Source organism: Ailuropoda melanoleuca, chromosome 6, assembly GCF_002007445.2.
Source record: "Ailuropoda melanoleuca isolate Jingjing chromosome 6, ASM200744v2, whole genome shotgun sequence".
Lineage (NCBI taxonomy): Eukaryota > Metazoa > Chordata > Mammalia > Carnivora > Ursidae > Ailuropoda > Ailuropoda melanoleuca.
The window spans coordinates 16,668,556-16,685,321 of record NC_048223.1 but is presented as its reverse complement, the minus strand read 5'-3'; the positions used below and the strand labels follow the sequence as shown (position 1 = coordinate 16,685,321).

At 37.6% G+C, this 16,766-nt stretch overlaps 1 protein-coding gene across 11 annotated transcripts in view; it reads left to right on the top strand.

Annotated features, from left to right (window-relative positions):
• Positions 1–16,766, top strand: part of NEK11 (NIMA related kinase 11) — a 231,332-nt gene that overhangs the window by 80,452 nt on the left and 134,114 nt on the right. For 10 of the 11 annotated variants that reach the window (XM_019803185.2, XM_011229202.3, XM_034662016.1 and 7 more), the window contains 5 exons: positions 7,947–8,096; positions 8,190–8,268; positions 10,725–10,810; positions 13,418–13,537; positions 15,933–16,029. In XM_019803185.2, the coding sequence (XP_019658744.2) occupies positions 7,947–8,096; positions 8,190–8,268; positions 10,725–10,810; positions 13,418–13,537; positions 15,933–16,029 (532 nt within the window). The remainder of the gene's footprint in view (positions 1–7,946; positions 8,097–8,189; positions 8,269–10,724; positions 10,811–13,417; positions 13,538–15,932; positions 16,030–16,766) is intronic. The other variant, XM_034662010.1, reaches the window with a different exon arrangement.

The window sequence follows — 16,766 nt, the reverse complement described above, 5'->3', positions numbered from 1 at the left end:
CTTGGAAGGAGTCCTCTCTGCCTCTTGGACATGAATGCTTGTTTCCTTTGCTAGATTAGGGAAGTTCTCAGCTACAATTTGTTCAAATATTTCTTCTAGACCTCTGTTTTTCTCCACCCCCTCAGGGATGCTGATGATTCTGACATTGGAATGTTTCATTGAGTCAGTAATCTCCCATAACCTACATTCTTGAGATTGGAGATTTTTTGAACCAAGTTTCTATTTTAACTTTCTCTTCTACCATCCCATCCTCCAATTCACTAATTCGTTCTTCTGCCTCGTTTACCCTGGCCGTCAGAGCCTCTAGTTTTGACTGCATTTGATTCATAGTATTTTTAATTTCTGCCAGATTCGCTCTCATTTCTGCCCTTAGAGATTCTATATTCTCATTAATATTTTTGTTAATATTTTTTTCAACTCTACACATCATCTTGACCATTGTTACTCTGAACTCCATTTCTGATAATTTGGTTATATCCATATCCATCAGTTCTGTGGTAGAGGCCACAGACTCATTATCTTTTCTTTGCTGAGGGGTATTTCTCCTTCTCGTCATTCTGATGAGGAGAGGTTGCGGGGTTGCCCAGAGCCCGAATTATTGACCAGGACCCAGGCAGTGTGCACTTGTTTTATAGGGACCTTAGGGATGTGGGCTTCTTGATTTTTCAGCCTGCCTTCTGGGGGAGGGGCCTGCTGCGTCGATATTCAGGCAACCCTGTTTGGGTAGAGTCTCTGTCCCCTGCGAGGGGGGATGGGCATGGGCACACTGAAAGCTGGTATTTCCGGGCTTTTGTTCTCTGGCAGCTTTCCTTGGTGGTTTTCTGTGGCTCTTCTGAGAGTCAGAGCAGCAGTGGCCGAATCCTAGCCTCTGTCTCAGAACAGAGAGATCGCAGTCTGCAGTCCGCTCTCCACTGAGCTCTCTTGGCCTCTTTAAGTCTATTTCTGCCTCTTTAAGTCTATTTCTGCTGGTGCTGCTAAAAACCCTGTCCTGGGTTGTGCACCCCACAGCCGGTGTCACAGCCCTCACTTCCAGGGCCGGCAGGTCTCTGTCCTTTGTGTTTCTAACACTGCCAGCTGCCTCCGGTTCCCGCGCGCGTGCTCCCGAGCTCTCTGTTTCAGTGTGGTTCATGCGCATTCCAGAGCACCAGTTTTCAGTCTGGTTGCGCGTGCACTCCCAAGCTCCCAGTACCAGTCCGGTTCCAGTGAGCACTCCGGAGCTCCGGTTTTCAGTCTGGTCGCGCACGTTCCCAGGCTTATGGTCTCAGTCTGCTCTTTCGCAGGTGCTGATCCACAAGTCCAGCCTGCTCCCCAGGCCAGGTGGCTACTGCTTCCCAGTGCCAGAGTGCAGTGGCTCCCTCCCCATTCCGGTTATCTTCTGATATCTGTGCACGGATTCAGTGCTCCCCGCTTCGTACCTCAATACTCAGTGCTGGAGATGTTCATTGGTAGAGATCCAGATGTATCTTCCTGCATCTCAGGCTGATTCCATGGGTTTTCCAGATGGTCTGGTGCATATCGAGCTTGACTCAGGGGAGCAGCTGAAAAAGGGACCCCTCCTCCTCTGCCATCTTAACTCCTCCCTCCTGCTCTAAGCCTTTTTGTGTTGGAGGGTCCCTTTCCTCCAAGAAGTCTGCCTCCTGGCCAGCTAGCTTTGTTCTGCTTTTAACCCGAGACCTGAAGAGGACTCTGAGCCCACAGGAGCTGAATTAAAACTTCAGAAGAGAGTGTGTGGGTGCTGAGGGATTGATAAGCCTTCTACTCCTTGGACCTGTGAGTTTCATTCCTTTATTCAGTGTTCAAATTATTGCATGTACATTAGGTTACATAGCAGGGTGTTGTCAATGTAAATTTTTTAGAAAACATTTTTTAAGAAATATTGCATGAGAACAATACCAATACCAAACAAGCTGATCTAACATGGCACCTTTCTGGGCAAATGACTTCCTTTTGGGGCGCTTTGGTTTTCTCACTGGTACAATGAGAGTTTAGAATTGGCAAATCTTGGTAGATTCTGTAGCTCTACTATTTTAAACATTCTCAGGGTTCAAATTAGACCCTCTTTGGGGAAAATAAGTAAGTATATTGGTGCAGTTTATAGCACACAAATATTTTACATGTGTCCACACAAATAAAAGTATTTGGTTCAGTCTGATGATTGTATTTTACTATTAATGTATAGCCCTCCCCTCTCTTTTTGTTAAGAAAACTTTTTTTCAAAGTATAACAAGTACTGACTTGATAACCATCTTTTTCATTTTCACCATTCTTATGAATGTATAGTGGTACTGCACTGTGGTTTTAATTTGCATTTCTCTGATGACCAATACTGTCACACATCTCATGATTTGGGGCCATTTAGTGTCTCTTCAAGTCTTTTGCTCATTTTTCTATTGGATTCTCTCCTTTTTCTTATTAATCGGTAGGTGTTTTAATTATTTTTTTATGTATTCAGGATACCAGTCTTTGATGGATATTTGAATTGCAAATGTCTTCTCCCACTCTGTATCTTCCTTGTCACCCTCTTACTGGTGTGTTTTTATGAATAGAAATTGATAATTTTAATGGACTTCATTTTATCAGTCCATAACTTTATTGTTAGTGCTCTTTACATTTTGTTTAGGAAGCCTTTGCCTACCCCAAGATCAGGAAGATATTCTCCTGTTTTCTTTTAAAAGCTTTATGTTATTTTTCATAGTTGAAAAATGGGAGATTTTTGTGTATGTGTATGGTGTGAGATAGGAGTCCACATACATTATTTTCCATATGGGTATTCAGCTGGCCCAGCACAATTTGTTAAAAAGATAATTTTTTTTCCCTATGCCATTGTACAGTTTGTCTTTGGATCAATCAAATGATTGAATATGTGTGGATCTGGTTTTGAGCTCTGTGTTTTGTTCCATTGGTCTGTTTTTATTTCTTTGCTGATATCACATTTTCATAAGTAATGCAACTTAATAATGAATCTTGCTATTTGGTAAAACAAGGTCTCCAAATTTGTTCTTCTTTAACTGCCATGGCTATCTTTTTTTAATGCTTTTTTTTTTTTAAGATTTTATTTATTTGACAGAGATAGCCAGCGAGAGAGGGAACAGAAGCAGGGGGAGTGGGAGAGGAAGAAGCAGGATCATGGCAGAGGAGCCTGACGTGGGGCTCGATCCCAGAACGCCAGGATCACACCCTGAGCTGAAGGCAGATGCTTAACCGCTGTGCCACCCAGGCGCCCCAACTGCCATGGCTATCTTTGTCCCTTTGCATTTCTATGTAACTTTTAGAATTTGCTTGTTAATTCCCATAGAAAGTCTTCTAGGATTTCGATTGATATTGCATTGAGTCTATAGATCATTCTGGGACAAATTGTCGTCTTCATTATGTTGACTCTTTCAATCCATGTATGTGGATCTTTCCCTCTCTACCCCCAACCCCTTTTTTTAGGTGGTCTTTAATTTCTCTTAGTGTGTATTGTGGTTGCAGTGTAGGGCCTTGCACATCTTTCATTAGATTTATTCCTATGTGTTTGACATTGTATGTTAGTGTGACATTTTGCATTTCATTTTTTAAATGTTTGTGACAGGCTTATTGAAATGATCTTTTATGTACATAACCATGTTGAAATGCTTAATGACAGTTTATATATTTTTCTAATCTTTATATATATATTCTTTATATATATATTCTTTTTTGTATAAATATATTTATATTTTTAAAATTTTTTCTGCCCTTATTCTGAATAGCACCTTCATTACAATATTGAATAGAAGTGGTGATAGTAGACATACTTATCTTATTCTCAGTCTCAAAATAAAAGTATAAACTTTCAATATGTCATCAATAAGAATAATATTTACTATATATTTTATAGCTCTAAAAAATGATTAAATAAGTTCCTTTCTATTCCCAGTGTGCTAAGAGTTTTCTTCTTTTAAAAACACAAAGAGGGGATGCCTGGGTGGCTCAGTCTGTTAAGGGTCTGCCTTCGGCTCAGGTCCTGATCCCAGAGTCCTGGGATTGAGCCCTGCAACAGGCTCCTTGCTCAGCAGGGAGCCTGCTTTTCCCTCTCCCTTTGCCCTCCCCCTGCTTGTGCTCTCTCTCTCTCTGATAAATAAATAAATAAATAAATAAATAAATAAATAAATAAATAATAAATATCTTTAAAAATACAAATGGGTTTTGAATTTTATCCACTGCCTTTTTTTGTGTCTATGTATAATTTTTCTCTTTTCATCTATCATGAGATATATGCCACTGATTGATTTAAATAAAATCTACTTGGTTGTGGTATATTATCTTTTTAATATAGCACCATATTCTATTTATAACATGCACATATGTGTGTGTATTTGGAACTTTTGAATCTATGCTCATAAAAAAAATTGCCTATAATTTTCTTTGTATTATTCTTGTTATACTTTATATCACAGTTGTGCTGACTCGTTGAAATAAAGTGATTAAATAAGATTAGTGTTCTTTATTCCTAAAATGTTTGAAAGAATTTGCCAGTAAAGACATCTGACCCTGGAGATTTTTTTGTGGGGAGCTATAAAAACTTTTTTTAAAATTATTATTTTAAATATTGTTTTAATTATTTAATATGTTAATTATTATTTTTATTATTTTAAATTATTATTTAAAAAGTTTTTAAAGTTTATTATTTTTATTATTATTTATAATAGATAAAGGACTATACAGATTTTATATTTTTTTCTTGGTATCAGTTTGGTAAGTTATATTTTTTAAAGACTGTTCATTTCATCCCATTTTTCAGATTTACTGGGGAAAAACATTTATGTCATCTTAATACTTTCTAATAGCTATGGAGTCTATGGTGTTGTATACTTTTCCGTTTCTGTTATTATTTATCTGTGTGGTTTTTTTCTTCTTGTTTTCTTGATCAGTCTCGCTGGAATTCTATTAAATCTATTAATCTTTTATTTTTATTTTGTGTCTGTGTCTATTTCATTAATTTCTACTTTTTAAAAATTTATTTCCCTAAACTTTATTTGGTTTGATTTGCTATTCTTTATCTTCCCAAGCTGACTTAGATCATAGATGTTAAGCTTTTTTCTTTATTAATGTATACATTTAATACTTTGCAATTTTGCTATAATCATTTATTTTTAGCTACGTTCAAAGTATTCATATTTTGTACTTTTATTAATACTCAGTTTTAAATTTTTCTAATTTTTGTTGGAATTTATTTGACCTATGAATTATTTGGATGTATATTCTTGAATTTTCAAGTAGTTGGTGATTTTGTAGTTTTTTTTTCCTCTTATTAATTAATAAGTCTAGCTTAATTTCACTGTGGTCAGAAAATATGCTCTGAAGTTTTCAATCCTTGAAGTCTGTTGAGGCTTCCTTGATCCTAAGTATAGTCAACTTGGAAAATGGTCCATTTGCTCTTGAAAAGAATCTGAATTCCATCATTTTTAGATGCATTTATGTTAGTATGTCAATTTTGGTAATTGTGTTTAGATTTTCTCTATCCTTGTTGAAGTTTTGGTCTGCTTGTTCTATCAGCTATTGAAAGAGGTATGTTAAAGTCTTTCATTATGACCATGAATTTGTCTATTTTTCTTTTAATTCTGTCAATTTTAGCTTTATACACACCACACACACACACACACACACACACACACACACAGAGTTATTGGATTTTAGAATTGTTATATGTTCCTCATGGTTTGATTTCTTTATCAGTCTACCACATTAATCTTAGTAGTGGTTCTTGACCTAAGTCTATTTTGTCTGATGCTAGTATAGCTACACCAGCAATATTTTGATATGTATTTGCACGGTATACCTCTTTCTATAAACTGCTCTGTGTTCCTATATTTAAGGTTTGTTTTGTGAGTAGTATATAATTTTTCACCCCATCTGATAGTCTTTTAATTGAAATATTGCCCATTTACATTAATATAATTACTCTATATTTGTATTTTTATTTGTCATCTTATGATTTGTCTTCTATATATACCATTTGTTGTTTTTTTCTCTCCTTTCTTGCTTATATTTTAAATTTTTATTTGATTCTTTTTCCTCCAGTAACTTAGTAGTTATAAACCTGTCAGTATACATTATTTTACTATTCTTTTGGTGAAAACCATAGCAATCATAACATATGTCCTTGCCTTAGTATAACAAAACTTAGTTTAATGAAATTTATTACTTTTACCACTTTTGCAATAATGCTAGGACTTTAAATACTTTAACTCCACTTACCCTTTAATGTCTTTCACATTATTTTTGTCACAAAATTATATTCTGCATAATTTTAAACTCTACAATATATTGTTAGTATCATTTTATAGAGTTAATATTGGCTTATACATAGTTATAGAATTACTATTTATAGTGTTCCTGTTCCTCCCTGCATTCCTTGTTTCTGCCTGGGATCATTTTTCTTCAAGTGGAAGAATTCCCTCTTAGGATTGTTTTTAGTTCTATCCTGCTGGCAATGAATTCTCTCAATTTTTCCTTGTCTAAAAATGTCTTTATTTCACATTTATTGAAGGAGATTTTTTCTGGTATAGAAATCTAAAGATGTGCTACATTATATTAATAGTCATCATATTAATAGTCTCACAGATAGGTACAAAATTTATTGAGCTTCAAATAATTTTCATAATTTTAATATTTACATTGATCTTGGTGTTTTAATCACTATCATGGGATTTCTCCTAACAGTCCTCTTCTTTTTAGCATTCTGTAATGAAAATAGTCCAGAATTTGGAAAGAAAAATACCTTGTGACCTTGATTAAGCCATTTAACTCCTTTGAGCCAGTTTCCTCATGTATAAAATGAGAAAAATAGTGGCTGTATGTCACTGTGAAGTTACGAGGTTCTGTTGAGTTATGTATGGAAGTTTTTTGCAATATGAAAAGTAGCAATTAGTTGGAATTTTTTAGTGTCATTGTTATTTACTGAAACAGAAATATCTCTTTGTATTGAGTATATATCCAGAATTCTCTTACCAGTGCATATTTTTATGATACCCACAAAATGGTTAAAATGATAGTATTCATGAATAAACTTATTTATACATGCACTGCTTTTATAAGAAAGTAGGATGGTGTTAAAAGTTACATAAAACAGAACTTATACAAGGTTGGTTGTAACTTTATTTCTGATTTTTCAAGCAACTAACATGAAAAGGGAGACCTGGCTGGTTATACAATTCAAAATCCTCATAATATTTTAAAAAATCCATTAATTTAGGAGAAGTATAGTTCTTTCTTAGTATACTAAATTCAGGCAGGAATTTCCCACTTACTTTTCTTAATGATGCTGAGTTATTTGAAAGATTATTCTGCTGGTTTAGAGGTTACTGATTTGCATGGTTAATCCAAATCAGTGTTGGACTGGTCTAGAATTTTAATATTCTGTTTCATACGCTCAAAGGGAGAATTATACATTTTAACGTGAGCTACAAGTAGCTGCTTTTCCACCCTCCTTGCAAATGTGTTCTATTCAGAAAACTAATAAAGAATGCCAGCTTCCTTTTCAAAATGCTTGGATACACATTTGAGGGAAGGTTAGGCTGATAAATTAAAATTTTATTTTGCATATATAATATTCACAAAACTGCCTTAGAAAGATATTTAGCTGTATTTTATTTTTCCTTCGTAGAGGTTCCTTACTACATTGATCAAATGTTTATTTGCCCTCCTGTGTGCTGACATATTCCTGTTGTTTTGCTTCTCCTCTGACAAAAAATGATCATTCACACTTACATTTTGTAGGTTTTTTTTTCATTTCCCCCTCATTATTTATTAAATGTGTATTTAAATGGAAAAAGAAAGTATGGAATTGAAGCTTTTAAACACACAATCAAAGGGTATGTTAGTGTCTCACAAGCAATGCCATGACACATCTGAGGTTTTGTATTGTGATCAAATTTAAAATAGGACATTTGTTTCTTATATGAATTCTTTGACTTTGTCTTTAGGTCTCTGGCTTGCATTTTATATGAGATGTGCTGCATGAATCATGCATTCACTGGCTCCAATTTCTTGTCCATTGTTTTAAAAATTGTTGAAGGTGACACGCCTTCTCTCCCCAAGGGATATCCAAGAGAACTGAGTGCCATCATGGAACGGTATGGAAAGTGATATATTGCCATAGAAGCAATTTTAAATTGTACTTATATTTTAGTTCATTTGAAAAATCATTTTCTTCTTAAACATTACAGCATGTTGAACAAGAGTCCTTCACTGAGACCATCTGCGAAGGAAATTTTAAAAATCCCTTATATTGATGAACAACTACAGGTATTTAAAATGAAAGGGATACTGGGAAACATGTCTTAGCATTTATATATATTTGAGGACTTGAAGATAGGCTGCGGGAATAAGATGCATTAAGAATCAGTCAGAAAGGAGAAAAAAGATTTTTTTAAAAGCTGAGGGAAATTATTAGTCAATCTCTTTGCAAAAGAAGGTGTGTGAACTCCAGTTTCCTGGAGCCCCAGATATGAGAAGTTAGGGTTGTAATTTTCTGCCTAAACTCAACATCTGCCCTTAGAGCTCTCGGTTTACAAGTCTTACCTCAATACTTTGTAAATATATCCCTGCTAGGACAAGAAAGTACCACTAATAATACTAAAATCTGGGGTTCTCACCGAGCCTTTATTATTCCATTCCTCTCTTATATATCTTAATCATACTTTTTATTGATTAGGTGCATTTGTTTTCCTGTAGATTAGAAATTTTGATGCAGTGAATCTACCTCTGCTGGTAAGAAAAAAGCAAACGGTACCCTCTTGGAGGTTGTTTTTCTTTTTCTTTTTTTTCTTTTTTGACTTAAGCTTTTACAAATACCTCAGGCAAATTTCCTTGAATTTTATGACTAGTTTCAAGTGGACCCACAAAGCAGTCATTCACCTTCAAAGATGGGCACACCTTTTTGTCCACATCTGGTTCTAGGTAGGAAACAAGGATGCTGACTTGATGTGTCTCCATCAGTTGAGTGCTGAGCACAGTGTTGATACTGGAGATGCTGAAAGGAAAGGAACAGCTAAGGCTCCTGTCCTTTTGCAACTTCACTGCTAGTAAGAGGATCCGGTACCCAAGAAAGAGTAATTATACATTATCAGGAGCACTAGGAAGAAAGCACACAGGATGCTGTAAAATAAAGGAAGGGAAAAATGGCTTTGGTGGTCAAAGGAAGAGTAGGAGACGGTTCTCTACCAGTGAGATGGTGAGAAGCAGCCAGTCATGTAAAGAGCCTGAGAGAGGGTTGGAACCACAGGGAAGTAGCTGGGACAAAGCCCTGAATCAGGTTATGTTTCTAGATGGAGACATAGAGGAGGGGGGTTCTTATGCAAGAATATGCACTCTGGAGAAGCCCCTGAGGACATGGGGTAATAAGCAAGACAGGAGGGGAAGTGCCAGAAGTCCCCTGGTACTTTGAGTTCTCCAGAGACCTGTGTGTAGCTTTCCCTATGCAAAGCCAGCTCCACTCACCCAAAGGCAGGCCGCTGAAAAAGAAGCACAGATGCTAACTGTTGGGATCAAAACCACACGGATGGCGCTTTGAGCAAAAAAAAGTTAAAAGGAATCCAAGGAGATCGGCTGGGACTAGGGTGAGGCGGGCGAGGCAAGTGAGGCATTTGCCCTAGGGCAAAGTTAAAGAGGACGCCAAAAACTCATTAATCAGGATAAATACCATTTTGTTACAATGTTTAAAAAATCCAAATATGCTAAAAATCCATGGTAACAAAATATCGAAAGTTCACAGGCATCGTCCAACAGGGCTAGGATTAGGGTGATGGAAGCGAGGTGGAATGGTACAGGTTCAGTGTTGGATCCTGTCTTTATTTTTGTTTTCTGTCTTTATTTAAACTTTTATTTATTTTCTTTTTTTAATTCCAGTATAATTAACATACAGTTCACAGTTATGTTAGTTTCAGGCGTACACTAAGGTGATTCACCAATTCTGTACCTGACTCAGCGCTCATGGTGATAAGTGTAGTCTTAATTCCCCTCCCCCATTTCACCCATCCCCCCACCCGCCTGAAATTACCAGTTCGTTCTCTATATTTAAGAGTCTTTTTTTTTGTTTGTCTCTTTTTTCATTTGTCCATTTGTTTTGTTTCTTAAATTCCACATATGAGTGAGATCATATGGTATTTGTCTTTCCTTGACTGACTTATTTCACTTAGCATTATACCCTCTAGATCCATCCATGTTGTTGCAAATCTTACAAGATTTAAACATTTCATATTGGTTTCTCCATTTCTTTTTGGTATCAATTTTGATTTTTTATAATATTGCATTAAAATATGACTTATCTTGGTTACTAAGTCTTTTGGTGCCCCTTCAGTTTTGCACCTGAGGCGAGTGACTCACTTGTCCCACCCTAGCCCTGGCTCTGGGAGTGGGGACACTGTCCAGTACCCGCAGAGACTGGGGAGAGCTTGTTTGTTTTTGGAGCTGAGGGGAGGCCTGCCTGTGGTGGGTAGCAGGGAATGAGAGAACAGGCAGTGAGTGCCAGATGAAGCTGGAGCCTGACCCCTCCCCCCACAACCTTGCTGCATAAACTACTGCAATTTGTTGTAACCCTTTATCAAAGGAAAAGTAGTTACCAGTGGGTTTTGTTTTCAAGCTCCCAGGCATGGTCAATAGCACTGCACATCAGACAAGGCCCCTGGTAGTGGGCTGCCCTTTCATCCCCGAAGAGGAGAAGAGGAGTATTTAAAGTGCGTCAGGGTTGTTCTTTTTTTCAGCACCTGATGGGTAGATACTCGGAAATGACTCTGGAAGACAAGAATTTGAATTGTCAGAAGGAGGCTGCTCAGATAATTAATGCCATGTAAGTAATTGCTTTGTTTTTAAAAAGCCCGTTGAGCATAATGTTAAATGCATTTGTCTTTAAAAATCTATTAGTGCTAAGCTGACTGCATGGAGTATCCTAGAATTCACTTAAGTCTCGCCAAGAAATTAAGGAGCATCAGTAACTTGGCGCTCCAAAGCCCCTTTGCCCCAGGTGGTAGCAAATTGAAATTATAAAAGTTTTAAACCACTGCACAGCTTACAGATCTGCAGGGTAGCTCTGCAGTTGCCTTGTAAGTATATAGAGAAATTAATATCTCAAACATTTAGTGATAGTTGTGCTAATGAGCCTTCCATATTAAGCATAAATGGTTTTCACATGTTGTTTAACAGGAACTGGCAGAGTATCTATTGAGAAGACAACACTGTGAAGTCCTAGGACAATTGAAAATAAGCCAAAATTTACTTCCTTGAGATATACAGAGGAACTAGAGAATGCCTTTTTTACAAACATAATTATTTCTTGACGTATCTTCTCTCTCCTACATCATTCAAAATTCCTGTGCTATAACATACAAGAGCCTAGAATACTAGGTGACTTCAGAACAGCCATGTATAGCTGTGCAGGCTGTGGACTGCACGACTCAAGGGGTTATGTAAAGACCAAATCTAGAATTTTGCTGAGGAACTCTCTATGTAATTTTATAAGGGCCCTACTAGAACGGCAGTCCCTCTCCAGAGCTGTGCAAGGCACTAGGTGAGAACAGTACCTCGTTAGCCTAATCTTCAAGAGCAAATAACACAAATATGCTTCTCTGACACTCAGTCCAGTGGTTTCTCAACTGCAGTATGTTTGTTTTCCAATTTCACATTCAAACTGAGGAAACTGGTTCATCAAAGATACTCAATCTTCATTTAATGCATGATCTCCAGTTAAAATACCCTGCACCTCAGGGGCTAATGTTTGAGGCATGCTCCTATAACCTAATTTCCTCAGGTTTCTAATTATTCTTTCAAGAATGCCTGGAATTCTGATTTTGTTTTATTTTAAACTGAAACGTGAGAGTAGGAAAATACTAAGCTAATTTTAGCTATCATTTTGTACTGCAGTTGTGATACCGTTTACCTGACAGTGCTTACAATTAAAGTGTGCCAGAATCCAGTCGTTTGTATGGTCTTCCACATTATGAAATATTGATTTCAAATTGTCACTGTTTTGGTTTTTTTTTTTTAAAGATTTTATTTATTCATTTGACAGAGAGAGAGACAGTGAGAAAGGGAACACAAGCAGGGGGCGTGGGAGAGGGAGAAGCAGACTTCCTGCTGAGCAGGGAGTCCAATGCGGGACTCCATCCCAAGACCCTGGGATCATGACCTGAGCTTAATGACTGAGCCACCCAGGCGCCCCGTCACTTTTGTTTTGTTTTGTTTGTTTTGTTTTCACGATCTATAACTATGTTTCAAGGAGCTCTATTTGATCTTACAAAATAAGGGATGTATATTCCAGAAAATCATGTGTCCCCTGAGGCTGTGGATTGTATTCCAGAGGGATGAGAGCTGCCTACAAATGGCCATTACAATTGCACAATTATTACAAAGTAATAAAGATTACAGTGGGAATGAAATGAAATGGAGACTTCTCCTAGTATTTTGTAAGGAGGGAGCCGAGTGCAAAATGCATTCTGCAGTATTGGGCCCTAACCGAGTCAGGCACAGAAATAAATGTCATTGAGAATATGGTTGCAGACCTTTCAATACATGAGTAATGTAAGCACATTTCTTTAACTGAAGAAACAGGCTCTTAAATAACAATTTTAACTAACATTTTGTGGGGTGCTTGGCTCTGTTATAAGCTCTTTCTGTGAATTAACTCATTTAAATTTACAAGAGCCCCATGAATTAAGTACTATTGTTATTATCATCATCATTATTATTTTAATGATCATAGAGAGGTTAAATAACTTGTCCAAGGGCATATACATGTAACCTGGGAGCTAGGATTCAAACCCAGAGAATGTTATTAACCTGAGTAATAACCACTGTGCCATGCTTACCTGCTGTATGAAGCATAGAATATACAAGCATAGAATTTTCCAACAAAATTTAACTATTACAATGCTACCATTTGGGTTACTTTGATGTGTCAGACCCTGTACAAGCATTGCTTCATGTAATACTCACTAAAGACTATTCTTTACAGATGAGAAAACGGAGCTTCAGAGAGGTTCAGTAACTTGCCGATAGGTACAGAGCTACTGAGTGGTAGAGATGGGGTTCAAGCCCTGCCTAATTTCAGAGATTAAATCCTATCCACATGGCTGAATTAGTCTGCCAGTCCATTTACTCCTTGATGGCCAAGATCCTAATTTGTCTTACATTTTGGAAACTGGTCCTACGCCATGAAATGAGCAGAAATTTGGAAAGTACATAATTTGTTTTTAAACAGAAGTCTAATTTGAAAAATATTACCAATTAACCACAGCCCTGGTTGGCTCATTACCTACCCTGAGTTTATTAGTTTTTGTCTGGCCTGTCTCGAGATGCTTTCCCCTTCTCAGTAGTGTAATGATACTTCTGTAAAATATTTGTTTAATTTTTCTGAGGGTGTTTGGGATGAACTGCATGCAGGGATCGTTATTATTTATAGGCAAAAAAAGGTCCACCTGCAGACTCTGCGGGAGCCGTCTCAAGTGCGGAAAATGACGCCGAGAGAAAGGATGCGGCTGAGGAAGCTGCAGGCAGCTGATGAGAAGACCCGGAAGCTGAAGTAAGCTGCCTTTCCTTAGGGTGCCCTTTGCTCTGGCCACTTCGCAGGGCTCCGAAGGAGTTGACTAAAGAAGAGCAAAAGCAAAAACAAGAAAGCAAAATGCACATGCGCATTATATAGTTCTTTGTTTCTTCACTTACTCATCCCCATAGATTGTCATCGGACGCCAGCCACTATTAATGTCAGGCTTTTGGTCTGGTGTGCAAAGAAAGATTGAATGGCAGGGAGGTTATCATGAGGAAAATGGAGAGTCAGCTTCCAAATGAAGCCTCGTTGCTGCTGACACGTCCTGTACATACCCCGGAGAGAGGGTGAAAAGGGTGGCTTCGCTCTGTGTCCTCATTCCCCCGATGTTTGCTCTACCCTCTCTGCCAGGAGACCTAGCTGGTCTATAGGGAGAGGAGTGTACCAGCAGGCAATTGTTGACTTTAGAAAGCAGACTGGAAGCAGCTCTGCTCTGTCAAGTGAAACCCTTTGATAATCTATGCTCTGGGCAACCCTGTTGGTGGACAATATCACTAGTAATTCAAGTATTTACAGGAAAAGGGGAGATTCCCAAGAGTCTAGGGCTAGACTCCCAGTTTCTCAAAGACAGACTTTTCAGTTGGTAGGTTATCCAGTCTCCTAATTTATCTTCTTTCTTTCTCTGCCAACTTTTTGGTAGCTTAGAAGCCCCAACTAAGAACTAGAGAGATAGAAAGGACCTGAAACTCAAATCTGTTCATTTTGTGACGTTGGTAACGTATCTGAAAAAGGGTTTGGAGGTATTCTTGCACTTACAGGCATATCATTTGGAACCGATTAAGAATCTATGAGACTACTTCTTTCCCCTTAACACATGCTTTCTGTAATCAATGTGGGAAAAGATTTCTGTCAGAGTGCACCATGGGTAGTGTATGCTGGTAAATGTTTAACGACAACCACCTCTGGGGTTGTGGGGCTGGGGGGTGTAAATACTCCCACAATGGCCAATTTCAAGCTACCAATGTGATATCGTGGAATGTTCAGTTGGAAGAGATGTACACAGTCTGCTCTTGGGAACCAGTACAAGCTGCTTTCTGCAAACCACTGCACCACTGAGTGTGGCTTTGACTGAGAAAATGTATTTATATAAATTGCTTGAGCCATTGTATCAACTAAGTCCAAGACCTGTTTCTGAGGTCTTGGGAATGGCAGTATTTCTGGGATACCAAGACTCATGTCATTGTTTGAGGGTAAAAGGAAAATTAAGTCTCTGACAGGAACAGATCAGAAAGGCAATTTAATAACTCACATTCACATTACAAATTGTATTTCAGATTAAAACTTTTTTTTATACACAAAGTCATAGATCTTCCACATGACATTCAATATGTTTCTTATTTAAAGGCAACGGTTATAAATAAAGTTTGGCCTTAATTTTATGAATGAATTTCATTGGAATTGTTTTTTGGTCATTATTTCTAGAATTTGAGCACAGTCATGTGTTTTAGCTAGAAAACGACTCTATTGTCAGGAGAGATGTAATGTACCCACTTTACAAATGAAATTTGACTATAGGAATATTCAGTGACTTTTCAAAAAAATCTAAATGTAAATTAGCACACAGGTCGTCATAAGAACTCAAATCTTTCTTCCAGTTTAGTAGCAGGCCTATGACATTTACCTCTTCTATACTAGACGAAACAAAATGTGTTGGAAAAAAATTCCCCTTCACAGTAGCTCTCAAATTCTTTCCATAAATTCTTTGAAATCTAGCTCTCTTCTCCTTGTTTGTGGGTTTATTCATCCTGAGAGCAGTAATCAAGTTATTAGTACGTGTTGGGCACGGTCTGGGTGTCGAGGGCACACTTGAGAATGTGCAGGGGTCCAGACTGCCTTCTTTTGCCTCAGAGTCCCACGGATCCTCATGAGGAATCTGACATGATAAGAATTCTGTGTTTTTAATATGTGTGAACCCCTAGTTTAATCACCTGATAGAAACTGGGCCTTTTTTTCTGGAATGTTCAGAGACCCCTGCTTCTAAGAAATGTTATTCCAGAAATTAGAAATTGGGAAGTACAGACATGCTCATGTTTTGTTTTATAAAACCTAAATAACTTTATTCTTGAAGTTGCCATATGGCAAATGTGTGTATATCTAATTTTGAATTTCAGCAATGCATTTTAGGGGTTCTAAGGATGGCTAAGAAGCCAGAGCATCATTGTGTGTGCTTAAAAGAGAATCCAGTGGGTGCTACACTGCATTTGCCCTGATGAGGGAGAGACCTATTGGCTTGGCTTCTCAGCACCCCTGTTGGCTTGGCTTCTCAAAACCCCTGTTTACCCGTTGAAACAAGGATCACACTTAACTGCATAATACAGACGTGCCTTTAGCAAAATGCAGCTGTTTCTCTACACTCACTTTAAATTTGCAGAAAACTTGCAGAAGAAAAATATGAAGAAAATAACAAACGAATGCAAGAGTTGAGATCTCGGAAATCTGAGCAGCAGCTAACTGTTGATGTACTCCATGTAAGTGCCCTTGTTTTAAATGTTACATCGAACCTTTAATTGCTTCAGATTCATCACATTCATGTGGCCAGTCAGGTACGAGAAGGGACAGAGTGGGGGGAAAAGAGCATCTAGACCAAATTTGCCCCTTTCAGGGTGGAGGCACTGGGGTTCGTTTTAGCATATAGGCCAATGGTTAGTGATGAACTAATTTAGAGCAGCTGTACTTAGAGATGGGTCAATAGATTCATCCCCAAACACATCGAGTGCCTACTGTGTACAAGAAAACTCAATCAGCATGGAATGAAAAATTGATGAGTAAAATTATGACTTTGCAGAGCAAATGTGTGTATATCTAATTTTCAATTTCAGCCGTGCTATTTTTACATTACCGCTTAATCCATTGTTCTCCTTCTGTCTTATTTTTTATTCTTTCCCTTTTTATTTCCTGTCTCCCATCTATATCATTGTGCATTGTGTTAAGAACCCCTTTCGAACTTTGAATAATTACCTTAGATGTCCAGTAATAAATAGGGTAGCAGAGTCACATGAAATGGACCCTCAATCATATCCTCAGCATCCCAAGCCCCTGAATAGCAAATACCATTTTCTCTAATGGCTAAAAACATCTTCTTGGGCCTTGGTATAGGCTCTGATACTTAAGGAAGTCTTTCTTCACGATCATACTTGGACAACAGACATCAACCCTAACTTCCTAGCTCTTCTGGTAAAAGCGACATCAGAAAGAGTCATTTTTA